General features: G+C 53.5%; 12 protein-coding genes across 12 annotated transcripts; all 12 read left to right on the plus strand.

Moving 5' to 3' along the window:
* Positions 1–167: 167 nt before the first annotated feature.
* Positions 168–722, plus strand: DQ04_01151000 (chaperone DNAJ protein; the record flags this gene model as incomplete). Its single annotated transcript, XM_009310281.1, has 1 exon — positions 168–722. One exon carries the CDS (start codon positions 168–170, stop codon positions 720–722), a length of 555 nt encoding a protein of 184 aa, XP_009308556.1.
* Positions 723–920: 198 nt separating this feature from the next.
* DQ04_01151010 (zf-DNL-domain-containing protein) lies at positions 921–1,514 on the plus strand (the record flags this gene model as incomplete). Its single annotated transcript, XM_009310282.1, has 1 exon — positions 921–1,514. The coding sequence occupies one exon, from the start codon at positions 921–923 to the stop codon at positions 1,512–1,514; it is 594 nt and encodes a 197-aa protein (XP_009308557.1).
* Positions 1,515–1,732: 218 nt separating this feature from the next.
* Positions 1,733–2,638, plus strand: DQ04_01151020 (ParcG domain containing protein; the record flags this gene model as incomplete). The annotated part of the gene is made up of 1 exon (XM_009310283.1): positions 1,733–2,638. The coding sequence occupies one exon, from the start codon at positions 1,733–1,735 to the stop codon at positions 2,636–2,638; it is 906 nt and encodes a 301-aa protein (XP_009308558.1).
* A 576-nt stretch (positions 2,639–3,214) lies between these two features.
* On the plus strand, positions 3,215–4,540 carry DQ04_01151030 (putative proteasome regulatory non-ATPase subunit 6; the record flags this gene model as incomplete). The annotated part of the gene is made up of 1 exon (XM_009310284.1): positions 3,215–4,540. One exon carries the CDS (start codon positions 3,215–3,217, stop codon positions 4,538–4,540), a length of 1,326 nt encoding a protein of 441 aa, XP_009308559.1.
* Positions 4,541–4,739: 199 nt separating this feature from the next.
* On the plus strand, positions 4,740–6,140 carry DQ04_01151040 (membrane-bound acid phosphatase 2; the record flags this gene model as incomplete). The annotated part of the gene is made up of 1 exon (XM_009310285.1): positions 4,740–6,140. The coding sequence occupies one exon, from the start codon at positions 4,740–4,742 to the stop codon at positions 6,138–6,140; it is 1,401 nt and encodes a 466-aa protein (XP_009308560.1).
* Positions 6,141–6,500: 360 nt separating this feature from the next.
* On the plus strand, positions 6,501–8,342 carry DQ04_01151050 (hypothetical protein; the record flags this gene model as incomplete). Its single annotated transcript, XM_009310286.1, has 1 exon — positions 6,501–8,342. One exon carries the CDS (start codon positions 6,501–6,503, stop codon positions 8,340–8,342), a length of 1,842 nt encoding a protein of 613 aa, XP_009308561.1.
* A 210-nt stretch (positions 8,343–8,552) lies between these two features.
* On the plus strand, positions 8,553–9,572 carry DQ04_01151060 (putative DNA repair protein; the record flags this gene model as incomplete). Its single annotated transcript, XM_009310287.1, has 1 exon — positions 8,553–9,572. The coding sequence occupies one exon, from the start codon at positions 8,553–8,555 to the stop codon at positions 9,570–9,572; it is 1,020 nt and encodes a 339-aa protein (XP_009308562.1).
* Positions 9,573–9,869: 297 nt separating this feature from the next.
* Positions 9,870–10,388, plus strand: DQ04_01151070 (hypothetical protein; the record flags this gene model as incomplete). Its single annotated transcript, XM_009310288.1, has 1 exon — positions 9,870–10,388. One exon carries the CDS (start codon positions 9,870–9,872, stop codon positions 10,386–10,388), a length of 519 nt encoding a protein of 172 aa, XP_009308563.1.
* Positions 10,389–10,608: 220 nt separating this feature from the next.
* On the plus strand, positions 10,609–12,024 carry DQ04_01151080 (hypothetical protein; the record flags this gene model as incomplete). The annotated part of the gene is made up of 1 exon (XM_009310289.1): positions 10,609–12,024. The coding sequence occupies one exon, from the start codon at positions 10,609–10,611 to the stop codon at positions 12,022–12,024; it is 1,416 nt and encodes a 471-aa protein (XP_009308564.1).
* Positions 12,025–12,223: 199 nt separating this feature from the next.
* Positions 12,224–12,634, plus strand: DQ04_01151090 (hypothetical protein; the record flags this gene model as incomplete). Its single annotated transcript, XM_009310290.1, has 1 exon — positions 12,224–12,634. One exon carries the CDS (start codon positions 12,224–12,226, stop codon positions 12,632–12,634), a length of 411 nt encoding a protein of 136 aa, XP_009308565.1.
* Positions 12,635–12,860: 226 nt separating this feature from the next.
* On the plus strand, positions 12,861–13,208 carry DQ04_01151100 (hypothetical protein; the record flags this gene model as incomplete). Its single annotated transcript, XM_009310291.1, has 1 exon — positions 12,861–13,208. One exon carries the CDS (start codon positions 12,861–12,863, stop codon positions 13,206–13,208), a length of 348 nt encoding a protein of 115 aa, XP_009308566.1.
* Positions 13,209–13,514: 306 nt separating this feature from the next.
* Positions 13,515–14,825, plus strand: DQ04_01151110 (hypothetical protein; the record flags this gene model as incomplete). Its single annotated transcript, XM_009310292.1, has 1 exon — positions 13,515–14,825. One exon carries the CDS (start codon positions 13,515–13,517, stop codon positions 14,823–14,825), a length of 1,311 nt encoding a protein of 436 aa, XP_009308567.1.
* Between the last annotated feature and the right edge of the window lie 370 nt (positions 14,826–15,195).

The following is a 15,195-nucleotide window of genomic DNA, read 5'->3' on the forward strand; positions in this document are numbered from 1 at the left end:
AGCACTGCAGCTACGCAAAGTCCTGGCCGCGCTTTGGGGAGAGTTCGACTGAGTGGACGGAGGTCTTCAAGTTCTACAACCACTGGAAGAATTTTAGCTCGGCCAAGAACTTTGCGTGGAAGGATGAATACAAGCTTAATGAGATTCCTGACCGCGCCTCTAGGCGAATGGCCGAGCGTATTAACCAAAAGGCTAGAACTGCTGCTAAGAAGGAGTATGCGCAAACTGTGCAAAGCCTTGCACAGTTTGTGTACCGTCGTGACCCTCGCGTAGCGACCGAGCTGGCTCGCCAGGAAGAGGAGGAGCGTGTAAAGGCAGAAGAGAAGGAGCGAAAAGATGTGGAAAGGGCAAAGAGGCGTCGTGAGGCGAATGAGAAACTCTGGGCGATGGCAGCTGAAAAAGAGGCTGAAGAGGAGCAAGCACGTCTTGAGAGAGGTGAAGACATTGATGGGTCGACGTTGGAAGTTATTTACGAGAAGCAACGCCAAGCTGATGAGGAACGTAAAAGAAAGGGTGCTAATAATGGCGGATTCGCCATGCTTGAAGATGACACTGAAGGTGATAAGGGTGGATTGAAGCTCAACTGTCCCGCGTGCAAGAAACAGTTTAAGACGGATACACAGTATAAGGAGCACGTGAATAGCGGTAAACACAAGACAAAGTTGCGTCAGTTGTCCGGAAAGGGTGTCGACGTTGAGGCGCTCATGAAAGGCGATGAGTAAGGTTTTCTAATTACCCGTTTAAGCTGCTAGAGCATTTGAGGTGCTGCTTTTTCACCGTCTTGGTGGAAAAGATGGTTAGCTTTTTTTTTTCTCAGTCTTGAAACTCACAATGACGCGCTTCAGAGATCTCTTCTATTTTTTTTCTTCTATTTGCAAATAATGGGCGGTTAGAGTTTACGCCAAACCTGGTATTTCATCATGCGCAGATGCTTGTGTCTGCCGCTGCGGAGAAGAATAGTGACGGCAACAGTAACCACATGGACACAGAACTTCAGCAATACACTCCATGGCTCTCAGCGTTTTTATACTGTAGGGACCACACATGATGGGCCTGTATCAACTGATGTTGAAACGCCAAACAAAGAGGACTCTTTGCCACAGAGTCATGAGTACCGAAAAATTGAAGAGCAAATCCGGGGGCTGCCCGAGGAAGATCAACGTTTAATACTCAGTGCCCTGCAGAACCCTGAGCAGCAGCCGAGCTCAAAGATGGGTGGCGCTGGTATCGGCACGAAATCAGGCGACATGGTGGCAGCATTTACATGTGGACGTTGTGAGCATCGTATGGTGAAGAAATTCAGCAAGCATGCTTACACAAAGGGTATCGTGATTGTCCAGTGTTCTTCCTGTGAGGTGAAGCATCTCCTCGCAGACAATCTTGGATGGTTTGTGAATGAAGCAAGGAACATTGAAGACATGCTACGGGAAAAGGGTGATTCCTTCGTGCGCATTGGGAACGATTATCAAGTTGAACCGCCTAATGATAATAAAGGTCCAAGTACTAAGGCGTGACCGTTGACAATACTCGTTATATTTGCTTCATATTACTCTCGCATGGAGGAATATAAACAAGCCATTTCCTTCTTGTTTCTTTTCTTGATTTACAAACATGGGCTGTGTGATGATCACTTTTGTTTCATTTTCTCTTTTTTTCTCGCCTTTGATAGGCGGCGTTTTAAAGCGTCATTGTATCTTTGTGGCGCGGCACTACGAAAGTACCGCCGGAAAGAATGAGCTACGAGATTCAGCCTATAGTGAAAGGCACGAAGCGTGACCCGGAAGCGAAACGGTACAACAAGGCGGCGGGTAAGGGTCCCTTTGGCCCATTTCCTCCCGGTTATGCGCTGAAGAAGGAGAAACCACAAACTGAGATCCTTGATGAGCCAGTTGAGGTGCAGGGTGTGAAGTTTGCATACAAGGGAACTAAACACGGATTCGGCGGCGCCACCACCTCCTTGTACAAGGGCCGGCCTCACAATACATCCTCGGATGCCTTCTCGACTAACGGTGCAGGGAAGAATAAACCACCAAAGGCTGGCGCATTCAAACGTCGCCTGATTCCCCCAACTGAGTTTCGCCGGTACTACGATCGTGGAGACCTACCGTTAGCCGTGTCGCACGGGAGCCGGCCCAGCGTTGACTGGAAGGTAGAGGTTGAGCGGCTCGACTACCATCACTACCTTCCCATCTTTTTTGATGGCATCCGCGAAACGGAAGAGCCGTACATGTTCCTTGCCCGCCAGGGCTGCCTGGATCTTCTTAAGCGAGGTGGCCCAAAAATTCTCCCGACGATCCCACAACTCATCATTCCAATCAAGACTGCGCTAAACACGCGTCACCCGGAGATCATTTGCGCGACCCTGCGCATCCTGCAGCAGTTGGTGGTCAGTGGTGACCTCGTTGGCGAGGCGCTGGTGCCGTACTACCGGCAGATCCTGCCAATGCTCAACCTCTTCAAGAGTCGCCATAAGAACCGTGCACGCGGAGATGCGGTGGATTTTGGCCAGAGGAAGCGCGATGACGTAGGCGACTTGGTGGAGGAAACGCTCCAGCTGCTGGAGATTCATGGCGGCGATGACGCGTACATTAACATCAAGTACATGGTGCCGACCTACGAAAGCTGTGTGTTTAGCTAGTCGTGCAAGGAAAGCAACAAGGCGAGAAGGCGTGGGGGTGTGACAGGTAGAGGCCAGGATCCCCACTGGTGGATGATGTGTTTGAATAGAATGACTCAAATATTTTATGTATTCTGATCAAGCGTTGCCTGGATCTGTGGTCGCTGGTCTCTCTTTTATTTCCTTGCATTTTTTTTTTGTTTGCGGTTGGGCTGGGGCAGACGAAAGTATGGGAGAGAATGAGGATGAGACAAGTTTGACAGGACATGCCCCCCACTGCCCCGCCTCTGAAGCAGAAGAAAACAAGAAGAAGACGAAAAAAAAAAAAGAAGTATGCGCTTGGGAGAAGACAGGAAAAAAAGGAAAAAAAAAGAAAGAAAGAAAGAAGTGTGTCTGCTGGGCCACAATGTATGCTACTCGTATGGATAGAGGCTTTGGAAACTGTGATGGGGTTGAGGGCTGTGTATTCTTTCGTGTTGCTGCTACTCCTTTTATCGTTGTTACTATCCTATCCTTCTTTTTTCCCCCTGTTCCTGTTGCTTTCTTCCGTGTTTCCGTCTTCGTCATTCCACTCACCGCAGAGATGGTGTATGAGGGATGGAGAGGGAGTATTACTACTACGACGACGATTACGGTGACGAGGAGGGCGAGGCGTGGGAGGCGGCGTTAGAGAACGCCTACGCCAGCGCGAAGTCCATGATGGACACGAAGCCCGAGGAGTGCGCCGCCGGGATGCGCGGTGTCGAGCGAGACGATCCCGTTGGAGGCAAGTGGACGTTCAAGGCCATAAAGATGCTTGCGCGTGTGGGCCGCCGCACCAAGGCCTACGAGGACATGCTGCGTTACTACACCAGGATGGCTAACTTTAGCCACCCGGATGTGAGCAAAGGGGCGGTGCAGAAGGCCATGACAAAGTTTATTGAGGAAGCCCAGCAGGTTCCCGTGGACTACTTGAGACGTGCGCTGCTCACCACCATTGAAGTCACAGCGCGGGACAGAAACGTATTTGGCAAGCTCTGGTTTAATGCGAAGCTCAAGCACGCTACGCTGTCGCTAGAGGCGAATGCTCCGGATGCTGTCCTGGAGGAAATGGAGCCTGTCCTGGCGTGGTGCAAAGAGGAAGATCAGTTCTCCCTCAAGAAGAGCGCACAGCTTTTCCTCTCTTATGCATTGCTGCTAGAGGCGTACACCAAGAAGCGGGATTACAGTCAAATGCGCGACACATTTTTGCTGGCAACTTCTATTGTTAACACTATTCCCCCGTCTCGTGTGGCTGGCGGTGTGCTGGAGTGCGGTGGAAAGATGTATATGCATCTTCGCGACTGGCCCGCCGCTTTTCGCGCCTTCTCGGTGGCGTTCCGGAACTACAACGAAATCGGTGATCCGCGACGGATTGGATGCCTTAAGTGCCTCGTGCTGACATGCATGCTGGGCGGCTCCAGTATCGACCCCTTCGCTACACATGAAACGAAGGTCTACGAGTCTGCAGCGGAAATGGAGCCTGTCGCAAAACTCATGAAGACATTTACTGGGAATGACGTGCGGGGCTTCCTGGACGTTGTGGCCATGCACCAGGAGATGCTCGATGCGGATCCAACGGTGCACGACTGCCTAGACCTTGTACTGGAGCAACTCCGCCTGCGGGCCCTCGTCGCGTACACGGTGCCCTATCAGCGAATCTATCTGAAACGACTGGAGGATGTGCTGCTCGTTAACGGCAATGAGGTGGAGCGGCTGTGCGTGAGGGCGGTGACGGAAGGCGCTCTGCATGCCTTCATCGACGACGGTGAGGGTATCCTTATTATGCAGAATGAGCAAGCAGTAGTACCAGAGGCGGAGAGGCTGCAGGCACTGAATCGTTGCTCCACGGCTCTCCTTGACTCAAACGAAGCAACCAGGAGAGAAGTGGAGCACCTTCCTTAGTGTTGGAGTGTTAGTTGTCTGATCGAGAAGGCCTGTGCGTGTGTGTGTCCATCTCCTTTTCCCTTGATGTGAAAAGAGTACAAAATAATGCTCTTGCCATTATCTGTTTCCATTTCCTCATTTTTTTTTGTCTTTCGTACCTTTTTTTCTTTCTTGCCTCGTAGTGTGTGTGTGTGTGGTTTCCGATTTCTTTCAAGGAATGTGCCGTCTGGCCGTCGTGACTATTCTGGCAGCGGTGCTGCTGGCGTTTGCTGCAGATGCGGAGTCAATCAAACAGGTGAGCATTCTCCATCGGCACGGCGCTAGAGATGAACCGCTCGTCATTGATGGACAGCTTGTCTGGGATTATGCACATATGACGCCAAACGGTGATACAATGATGCTGAACTTGGGCAAGGCGCTGCGAAGGGTGTATGGTGACTTCATCTCCGCCTTCGATCCTTCAGTTTATGATGCTCTCACGGGGGATTCCGACCGCTGCATTCAGTCTGCACAGGGTGTATTGCAGGCTTTGTTCAATCAAGGCTCTGATTTTATTCCCGTTGTAAAACACGTTCCAAAGGAAGTCGACTGGTTAATGGAGTTCAACTACAACTTCCCCAACGTAATTGCCCGCCCTCAGTGGAATTACGCCTTCCAGAATAACGATGCACTTGCGCGAGAAATGCTTTCTGAGGATGATGTACGCATCCTTGCCGGTGAGTTTGGGAGCTGGTGCAATGAGACACCTATGTTGTGCGCTCTTTTTGCTGTAGATGCCTTGCAATGCCGTATTAGTAACACAAACACCACGTCTGAGACACTGCGTAGACTCTTCGAGGAAAAATTGCTACCTATCCAGTACGGCAACCTCAAGCACATCTATGGGTTCAACCCTACTGATCCATATGCAGTGATTGGCTCTCCTGCCTATGCGTTGGCCGTGAAGATAATGAGTGATGCGCAGCGAGGTGACAAAAAGGTGTACCATTACTCCGCACATGATACCACCGTGTTGGGTGCGCTTGACACGTTTGGCAGCATCCAGATGGACGAGCTGGACCCCAAGTGGTTTCCACGGTTCGGTGCAGTGCTGGTGGTGACTACATACAACAACGGTAGTGTTTCTTTTGCCTATGCTGAGCCGGAGCAGGAGGCTAACTCCAGCCTGGATTACATCTCGGGTCTTCCACCCGTGACAGTGCGCTGCCAGGCTGCGGATGGGAAGGTGTACGTCGCATCTATATGTCCGTTGGACGATGTCTGGCGTTACGTCAACCGTTCCAAGCCAACTGTGGTGAACCGCTACTGTTATCTTCGACCAGAGGATCGGTGTGATGTGAAGGATGCTGCTCCATCTTCCCAGTGCCAATATTACCGCAAACACTGCCCCGAAGATGCGTGTGGCCCCGACGCGGTACTGGACCCTGCACGGGGCTACATGTGCGTCTCGGTGGCGACCCGGGAAAAAATGAGCCACTACGCCCTCTCAGCTGCTCTCGCAGGCGTAATTGGTGCTGCCACCGGCCTGTTGCTCGGCATCCTCATTGCCTTCCTCTTGGCCAGGACGGAGGCAAAGGAAGAGCTGCGACGACTTGTTTCATTGGAGGGCAGGGCGTAAGCCATTGCTCATCTAAGCAATAAGGAGGAGGACAGGATACCTAACACTTTCTTGTCCTCGTTTCGCTTCCGTGTTTATATCTTGTAGTAGCTCTTATATAGTACCAAAAACAAAAAAAAAAGAAAGTGGGGGGGGGGGAAGAAAATGAGTGATACAGCAGTGTTGGTAACTTTCGAAGCTGCGAAGTGGATTTAGCGCTATTACATGGTCGGGTGTATCGTCTTTTCCTTCACATCATTCTCTGTTTCTTTTTTTGTGCATGAAACGCGTAGTGACATTGCGGGTGCTCTGCGTAACGGCGGGCTAAGAAACCGTGCGTGTGTGTGCGTGCGTGTGTGAGGGAATTGTGGGTGCAGCGCAATGAAGTCGAGGCAGCCAGTGAAGAACCGCATCAACATGCACGACATCATCGCGCAACCGCTTGGCGCTCTCGCAGGCGCCGTCGACGCGATTCTGCGCCGCCCCGAGGAGCTGGACGACGTCGAGGTGCAGAGCATCTTCACGGAGGCCTCCTTCATCATCCTCCGTGCAGAGGAGGCGCTGGCGGCGCGAGATGCTGACGCGTTCTGCGCACTCTTCAAGCTTTTCTCGGAGGGTTTCGCACATAATGAGGCGTCATTCGAGAAGGGCATAGAAACCTTTGGGGCCAACGGCGCCCTCCTGCAGATGCTGCGCGGTATCTTCCACGGAGCGGTGAATCAGCGTGCCTTTCCAGTACAGAGCCCGGCCGTTGTTGCACTCGTGCAGGCCGTCGGTGGTCTTTGCGACGGCGCCAACATAAAGGACACGTGTGGGGCTCTGTTTATGGAAGACATTGCCGCCATGCTGGATGGCATCTACCGCCGTAACGGGGAGGAGGCGCGGTCGTGCTTTCTGGCGCAGCGTGCGGCAGCAACAGCTCTCATTAACTTGGTGAAGGGGTCTAGACAGAACAAGCAGCGAGTTTCCTCATGGAAGTTCTTGGCCGACTGCTGCGCGTTGAGTGTGGACGTTTTTTTCCAGCTGCAGTGTATCGAGTTGCTCTTTCGCGTGTCGCGCCACAACAAGTCGCTCCTCAGAAACCTCGACAGCCGCCTGCCTCCGCACATTGTGGATAGCATCCGCGCACTCCCAAATGATGCGACGCTGCTGATGAAAATGATAGACCTGCTCCATGACATCAATAAGGAGCGGGAGGACGTCTTGTCGTTCCCGTTGAGCCATGCAGATGTGGCTCACACAAGCATTATGGAACAGACGGTGTCGTACTTTACATCAAATTACTTTGTCGTGCTTGTGACATCCTCCAACGCTGACAATGTCACCATTCCGTACAGATCAATACGTTCCGTGACTCTTGGAAAAGACGGACGTGTCATATTTCGACTTAATGAGTTCCCGACGAAACTCGAGGCGCTTCTGAACCATGCGGCCGACGAGGATACTATCACGATCTTCATGAGCGTAGAGCAGCTGACACTCTTCAAGGAGTCCCGCATACGCTCGTGGATTGTTGCCGCGCTGGATGCCAAGAGTGGGCGTAAGAGAAACGGTGCGACGGGTGGAAACGGCGCTGCAGACAGCGTGACTCCACCGCCGTTGAATGGCGTGCCCAGTGATGACAAGCCCAAGCGACATCGTTCGGAGTCTATGCAGTTGACAGGTAGCGAGTCCAACGTGGTTACCGCTTTCGAGAAGATTATCAAGGCATCCGATAAAAACGTGGAGAACATGTTGGAGCAGATGAAAAAGCTTGTGAGTTCTAAAGCAGAGTCGAAGCATCAAGAGACAGCGGCTATTCTTCATGCGTCAATGAATGATATACAACGGCTGGTGGACGAGGGGCGCTCGACGACTGACAGCTACCGCGACGAGCTGAAAGAAGGAGTGGAGGGGAACATCCAGAGCATAGAGCAGCGACTCCAGGTCTCACAATCAAAGGTTGCAGAGTCTGTGGAGAAGCTGAACCAGGTGCTGCAGGATCTGAAAACAAGCAATACGGCTATTCACGAACACCTGGCGTGTATAGAGATTGATTTACAACAATCATTAGAGGTGAGTCGTGAAAAGGAGGCCAACTTATGCAAGTCACTTAAAACAGAATGCGAAGAAGACATTGGACGACTTGAGGCATTACTCGACCGCCACCTTATGGGCCGTTCAAATCCATTGAACGTGATTTCCGAGTTTCTTCAAACCAGTACCAGCAGAAACATCTTCTAGTTGTTGTGTGAGGAGCCCACCTCTATGGCTTCATTGTTTTCTTTTTTTCTTGTTTTTGTGCGTGTCTAATATATCTTTTCGGCACTACTGAAAGGTTTGCTTTCGTTTTGCTTGTTTTTCTTCCTTTGTTGCGCTCGCCAGTTTGGGTAACCTCTTCTTATCTATTGTTTCTTCCGCAATAGTGACTGAGTCGCCTCTCAAAGCACATCAATGGCATGGGTTGCGGATGCCACGGCAGTACAGTTCCCACTGTCTACGGTGGTGAAGCAGCAGGTAGCGCTCCCTGCGTCAAACATGTTCACGGGATTTCCCGAAAACCGTGTGCTGCGTGTGTTCCAGATTGGAGCGCTGCAGACCCAAGAGGAGGTGATGGACATTCTTCGAAGTGGGCTGTTTGATATATTTAATATGAATTGCCTGCTTTCGTATAGGTATGCGTACCAAGATGAACTTATGTTTGCCCTGGACGCCGTCCTTTACTGGGCGTCCACGTGGAGGCGTGCGCAGTCAATAGGCGATCGCATGCAGAACTTGGTCCTGCGTGATGAAGCCAAGGCGCGGGAAGCCGGCAAGACCTCCGTGGTGCAGCTGGTTCCTGCGCTCATGCCGACTCGTGGGAAGCTCCTCGTCCATGCCATATTGAGTGTTTTGGTGCCATACCTGGTTCGAAAACTCCAGAGGAAGTCATTGGAGGAGGACTGGGAGCGGGAAGAGGCGGGCTCAATCAAGATAAAGCTTGCCAAGGCTCTGCGTCTTGTGTCCGTGGCGTGGGCGGCGCTTTCACTGCTCAACACGCTACATTTCCTCGCCACTGCGCAGTACCGTACCCTTGTAGAACGCATGCTTTCCCTACGCTTGGTGTACGGCAGCCAGGTGACGCAACGGTTCACTAACCTGATGTACTTGAATCAACATGTCTCATGGCAGACCTGGTCTTCCTTCTTCTCTGTGCTGAACATCGGCCGCTATCTTGGTAAGCTCTCGCGCTCCATGCAGGCCTTCACAACGGCATCTGGGGGCTCGGCGCTGAAGGACAATGTTTGCTGTGCCTGCAACGACCGGCCGAACATCGCACAGCGCTCGAACTGTGGACACCTGTACTGCTACTACTGTATCAAGAGTCGGCTGCTGGACCCTCGAATGGCGGGGTCGTTTCTTTGTCCGCGTTGTGGGACAACCGTTCACACAGCCTTGCCTTTGCAGTGGCAGCAGGGCAACGATGAGGAGTGATAAGGCGGAAGGAAAAGGGCGGAAGGACATCTCTCTCTCTCTCTATCTAAAGTGGACTTTTGTGAGCACTGCACGTTATGATGCGACGGCGAGACGCAATGCGCCCCTTCAAACCAAAGGCCCCCCCACCCCACAAAAAAAAAAAGAGAAAAAAAAATAACCTCTTTTCGTCACACATCAGAGTGTGAGGCTCTTCACACCGTTTTTCATTGGCCCTTTTTGCTCCGTGCATTTTTTTTTCTCTTCGCCTTATTCTTGTTTCTCCTCGATGGCGACCGGAGTGTCTTCTTCGCGTACATGGACCCCGCGGCTGGCGTCTTTTCCCCGTTTCACAACGAGGCGGAGGGGAAGAATGGCCTGCTGGAGTCTGCAGTGGAGGAGCTGGGGGCGACGGGGCACAGCGCCGACGCCTCAGCAGGCCAGCGTGAGGGTGGGAGAAAAAACAGTAAACCGAAGGACGATGACGCAAGTCGCCGTGGTGCTCCCTGTGGTTGGTGCGGGCAGAATTACACAACGGTGACGGTGCCGGCGGGTGGGCTGTATTTGTGTGCTGTGTGCGCGGCGCAGCGTGAAGCTAAGCCACAGATGAATCCGTTCCCGCCCAACACATTGAAGTGCTGCCCTGCAAGCGTGACGGAGGGGGATAGTGGTGTCGTGCGTTGTTACGCGTGCCACGGCTGGTATCACTTCGCATGCCTTGAGATTCATGACAAGGCCCTGAAGGAGCACCTTTCGCTGTCAACGACAAAGTGGTACTGCCTGGAACCCTCCTGCTGCGAAAAGGTTCTCCAGGAGAAGCTCAGGCGTAGACGGTAGAGAGCCTCTGTCCCGAGGTGTGTGTTTGTTTGTGTGTGTGCGAGAGTTTCTTTCTCACCGCTGCTGTTGTTGTTTTGGGGATGGCGTCCTTCTCTGGACCGAGCCACACGGACTCATCTGTTTCATTTTTTTTTTTTCAAAATTATTTTGTTTGGGGTACTTGTGCTTGTGTTTCTTTTCTTACTGTCCAAGTGCAAGGCAATTTCAACCGCAGCCGAACATGATGACGCACATGGTGGCACTTTTGTCTTGCCTCGTTTGGTTGCTGACGGGTTCCAACGCGTTCTCACTACTTGAATCAGCCGAAGAACCCCTGATTTTCACACGTCGAGCGCCAACAGAAGCGCACGCCGTGGTCGTTCACAGTGAGGTCCGTTCACTGCTTGATTGGCATGTGGTGTGCAGAGACGATGTTCTGCGATTCCGCGTCGCTCTCCTGCTGCAGCCTGTGAACTCGACTCTCCCAGAAGATGGAGAACCTTCTCTCGTTGGTGTTGGCGATATTGCTACACAATGCGCACGTGCACCACTGTTAGCAGAAGATGGGGGGGAATTTCCAGCGGTGGCCTTATCCGCTTCCCGCGCTGCCGTCCATGCTCTGTACGTGTGCCGCAATGGTGCCTCTGGTATACTTCACATGCTGGTTGCACAGTGGCTCGGAGGGGACCTGAGTGCCGTCGTGGATGAGCCAGTCATGTCGTTTGGTGTGGCGAAAAGCTGGCTTCTGCCCCACGACGTGGGTGGGGCGGCCATGCAGCTGCTCTACGTGCTGTCTCTTGACGGGGCGACGAGTGCGATCCTCCTCGAACGCGTGGGTCCACTCGGCGCACACCCCCTCAGTATCACGCAGCTGAGACTTCCGCAGCGCGTTGCGGTGGGGGAGACGGAGTTGGTGGCATCGTGCTTTCTGCCGAGCGTCGGCGTGAGTGGCCTGGTGCGGCGCTCACCGGCGGAAGGTGTGTCGTATTTCGAGCTATATCGTCTGTTCCCCACCGGTGGGTCGGCGGAGTTACTGCTCGACACGTCCACAGCCATTTTCACCGACCTCAGCACGGAGGAGCGGCGGTACTGTAGCCTGTCATCGCGCGTCGACTTTACCCACTGCCGTCTCACACTCTCAAGCACGGATTCTCTTAATGTCGGCATCGCCGTGACGGCGACGCTGGAGTCTCCCACCGCTGGCGCTGCTTCCCGGGAGTTTGGCGGCTGGGTTCGGTGCGGCGAGACACGACTCGAAGGTAGTGCCATCATCATGGAGGGAGGGACGCGCGTCCACGTGTCGCCGCTCCGCCGGGCGCATTTTAAGCGCGTCCTGTCGCGCGAGACTGTCAGTGATGATAGAGAAGTTTCACAAGGGCGTCTGGGTCGCTGCAGTTTTCATCACAGTCTCAGTACGCTCAACTGCAGTAATTCGGAGACACGCACCTATGCGGCTGTGCGTGGTGTTTCTCACCACTGCACTGCGGTCCGAGTGTGGTGGAGACCATCCGTCGGCCTCGACCGTTGCCTCTGCGACTGGTTAGGCGTTGGCCTCGTGGAGGTGCTCACCTTCGCCCTGGTGCTTTTCGTAACGATGTGTGGTGTTCAGCTTGTGGCAGAACTGCTGCTGCGGTTGTGGGGTTCTTTTTTTGGGTGATCATATCCTTTGGGTAGTGATTATTAAATATATTCTATTTGGTTTGGGTGTGGTTACCTGTTGTTGTTTCTGTATATGTGTGTTTGTGGATGTGCGCCGCCCTGCCTGCAGCCGTATCTTTCAGGCATGCGGAGGATGCATTGCGTTGCCTTCCTTTTTTATTTGTTGTTTTGTGACCACCGCGTCTGGCGGAGAAGCGATGGAGAACAAGGCGCCAGGGACAACGGCCCGCGCGGGCGGGTATGACACGGCAGGCGGGGGTGCGGCACACGAGAACTTCTTCCACCCCAGAAAGAAGATAAAGAACAGCATCCAGCGCGCTGGCCTGCGCTCCTCGCGCCGCACAGTGGCGATTTTTATGATTTGCGTCGCTGTCTTTGTTGTGGGGCCGACACATTTGGGTCCGCTGTACGTGAAGTACGTGGCAGGTCAGAATTGGCTCGAGCGTGCGAAAAAATCGATCTGGACCCGGCGCAACGAAAAGGACCATGACTTGTACTTGACGCAGCGCAAGAACGGCTGGCTTGAATACCTCGGGCTGAAACGCTACAACATTGGTGGAGAGACCAACATTGGCGATATACAAACTTACCGGCAAAAAAAGGAATAGGAAGGCGTTGCGTGTTGTTTCTGCGGCGGTCTCAGACCTGTCTTTTCCGCATTTCCGTTGATGTTGCATGAACTGTCAGGAACGGAGGTGATACATCTTTTTCCTTCTCACCCGTTTATCCATTTCTCTCTCGCTCTCTCTGTCTCTCTTTCTCCCCTTTGTTTATCGTCATAAATGCTGCCGCTGTGGCAAAGGGTAGTGGTGGCTGGGCGGGGGAGCGGGCGGAATGGAGTCAAAGGCGCGGCAGCAGCTCGAGAAGGATGTGCGGGAGACTGTGGCTGACGCGAACTCGCCGATGGCGCAGCGCTACATCCGCGAGTCGTTGAAGAAGAACAAATTCACCAGCGCTCTCATGCTGCTGGCACTCCTCACCCCGGCGGCGGTTCTCATCTCCTTTTACTCCTCAAAGTTCCGGTTGATCCGCGAGAAGTGGCGTGATCCGTACGCGTTGCCGCCGGGCTTCGACCCGAACACGGGAGGGTACACCGCGGGCAGCGCGCCGAAGCCTCTCGCAGATCCACCGTCTGCGCTTGTTTTAAAGAGCGCACCGGTAAGCTACAGGGAGAAGCCGTGACATGGTTAATGGCACGCCGGATGCACTAGGATGTGTTGGCGTGGGGGGNGGGGGGGGGGGGCGCTGCGTCTATTTCTATTTCCATGTGGTTGCGGCTGCGGCTCCTCTGGATGACTGGTGTGCTGAGCGGCACGATTCTTCTTTGTGGCCTGCTGTTGTGGAAAGTAGGGGCAGAGAGGAGCCTTGCCTGATGTTGTTCGTGCCCCCCCTCCTATTCTCTTCCCTCAACGCGGTGCTGCACTTTCCGCACCAGACTTTCATTCTTCACCACTTTTACACGCTTAAGTGCATGCAGTGTTGCCCTTCATGAAAGCATTAGGCGATGTCTACCGTCAAACATTCCCGAAGAAGCTGCGCTTCGACAAGGCATGCCAAATTCTCCACGCCGAGGTCTTCGTGGTGGCGAGGCGCCACAAGCACAGAAAGTATGTTCCAAAGGGAGACATCTACGATGTGCTTGATCGATACGAGCCGTTGCCGGGTTCTCCGTGGATTCACTTGCCAGTGGTGCGTCATGTGCTTTTGATTCGGCAGATTAACGGGGTGCGCTGCCTTCTGGGAAAGCGCTCGTGGCTAATCAACCGTGCTGTAGAAGAGGAGCACCACAGGATTAAGCAGTGGATGGCGACGCAGGAGCAGCTGGGCGCAAAGGCACCAAAAGGCAGTCGTCTTGGCTCCTTCGTGGAGCGTGAGCGCTTTGTTGCAGAGGTGCTTGAACCATTTCACGTGGCCACCATGTACCAGCGAATGGTGCGCCTCGGTGCCGTTCTTGTGATCGTGCTGCTGCTCCTCACCTTCGCGTCGGTGAATCTCGATGGTCTTGTGTACCTGTACGCGGTCCACTGGTGCCGCATGCGCCGAGAAGATGTCCTCGCGTGGTTTCGCGAGATCACGGAGCGGCACGCGGTGACAGAGGTGCCGCCAGCATATGAGAGCTTGCTGCCGCCGCCCTGCGTCCTTCGCTCCACGGCCAACGGCAGGGAACGGTATGATTTGAAAATCACGGAGCTTGTCTCACCCAACGAGAAGATAGTTGTGATGGCGATTCCTTGCCCGCAGGTGGGCGAAAAGAAATTCTTCGCCGCGCTGGGCGAGGTTGCGGCGTTGTGCGATGCCGTCATGATGGAGGGCGTGCCGTTCGAGCGCATTGACAAGATTGTGCCAGCCGCGCTATTCCCGCTGCGGGACGACACGTTTCCTGCCCTGGGTCTGCACCACCGCTTCCTAGACGTCGTGCGCGGTAGGCGAGAACCGCCGTTTCTGTATCCTGCTGCCTCGGAGTTGAGTTGGCGGGCCTACTGGATGCAGTTACTCGCCCCTTTTGAGATGCGCTGTGTCTACTGGCCGACAGCGTTCTCCGCATCGAAAGGGGAGGCAAGAATTTGCTGGGGACGGCTCCGTGAGCTTATCGAACAGGCCGCCGCACAACAGAAGGGCGGAGGCAGTGATGATTCTGAATCATACGTTATTTGTCTGCCGTGGACGGTGCATCAGATCGTTAACCTGGAGGCTAGCCTACTCAGATACGGCTTTAGGGTGAGGCGAGTGTTCCCGCTAGAGTGGTTGGATCGTGATCACATGGGCGAACACTTCTGCAACTACTATGGTATCCCATAATGGAAATGGTGATAACAGCAAAGGTAGATTATAGGGGTGGTGGGTGGTGATTGTTGTTGGTGTTGGTGTTGGTGGTGGTGGTGGTGGTGGCCGTGCCGTTGTGGAAATATGATGATGCAGGTGATGGCGATGGTGTTGTAGTGTCTTTCGCGTCCATTTCCTCATAGGCAATTGATGCCGGTGCTTTAATGGCGTCTGCAAAGGGCGGTGCAAAGCGTTTTTGTTTATTGGTGCGATCATTTTCCCATTGGCTTCGTTTATTTGTGTTTTTTGTTCTATTGGACGTACTGTGTTTGGCTGTTTTTCTTTGTATTTTTTTTCGTTGTGTGTGTGTTTGGGTGGATGTGTAGGTGTGCTCGCTGCTGATGGA

The sequence above is a fragment of the Trypanosoma grayi genome (genome assembly GCF_000691245.1).
Source record: "Trypanosoma grayi strain ANR4 Tgr_115_V1, whole genome shotgun sequence".
Lineage (NCBI taxonomy): Eukaryota > Euglenozoa > Kinetoplastea > Trypanosomatida > Trypanosomatidae > Trypanosoma > Trypanosoma grayi.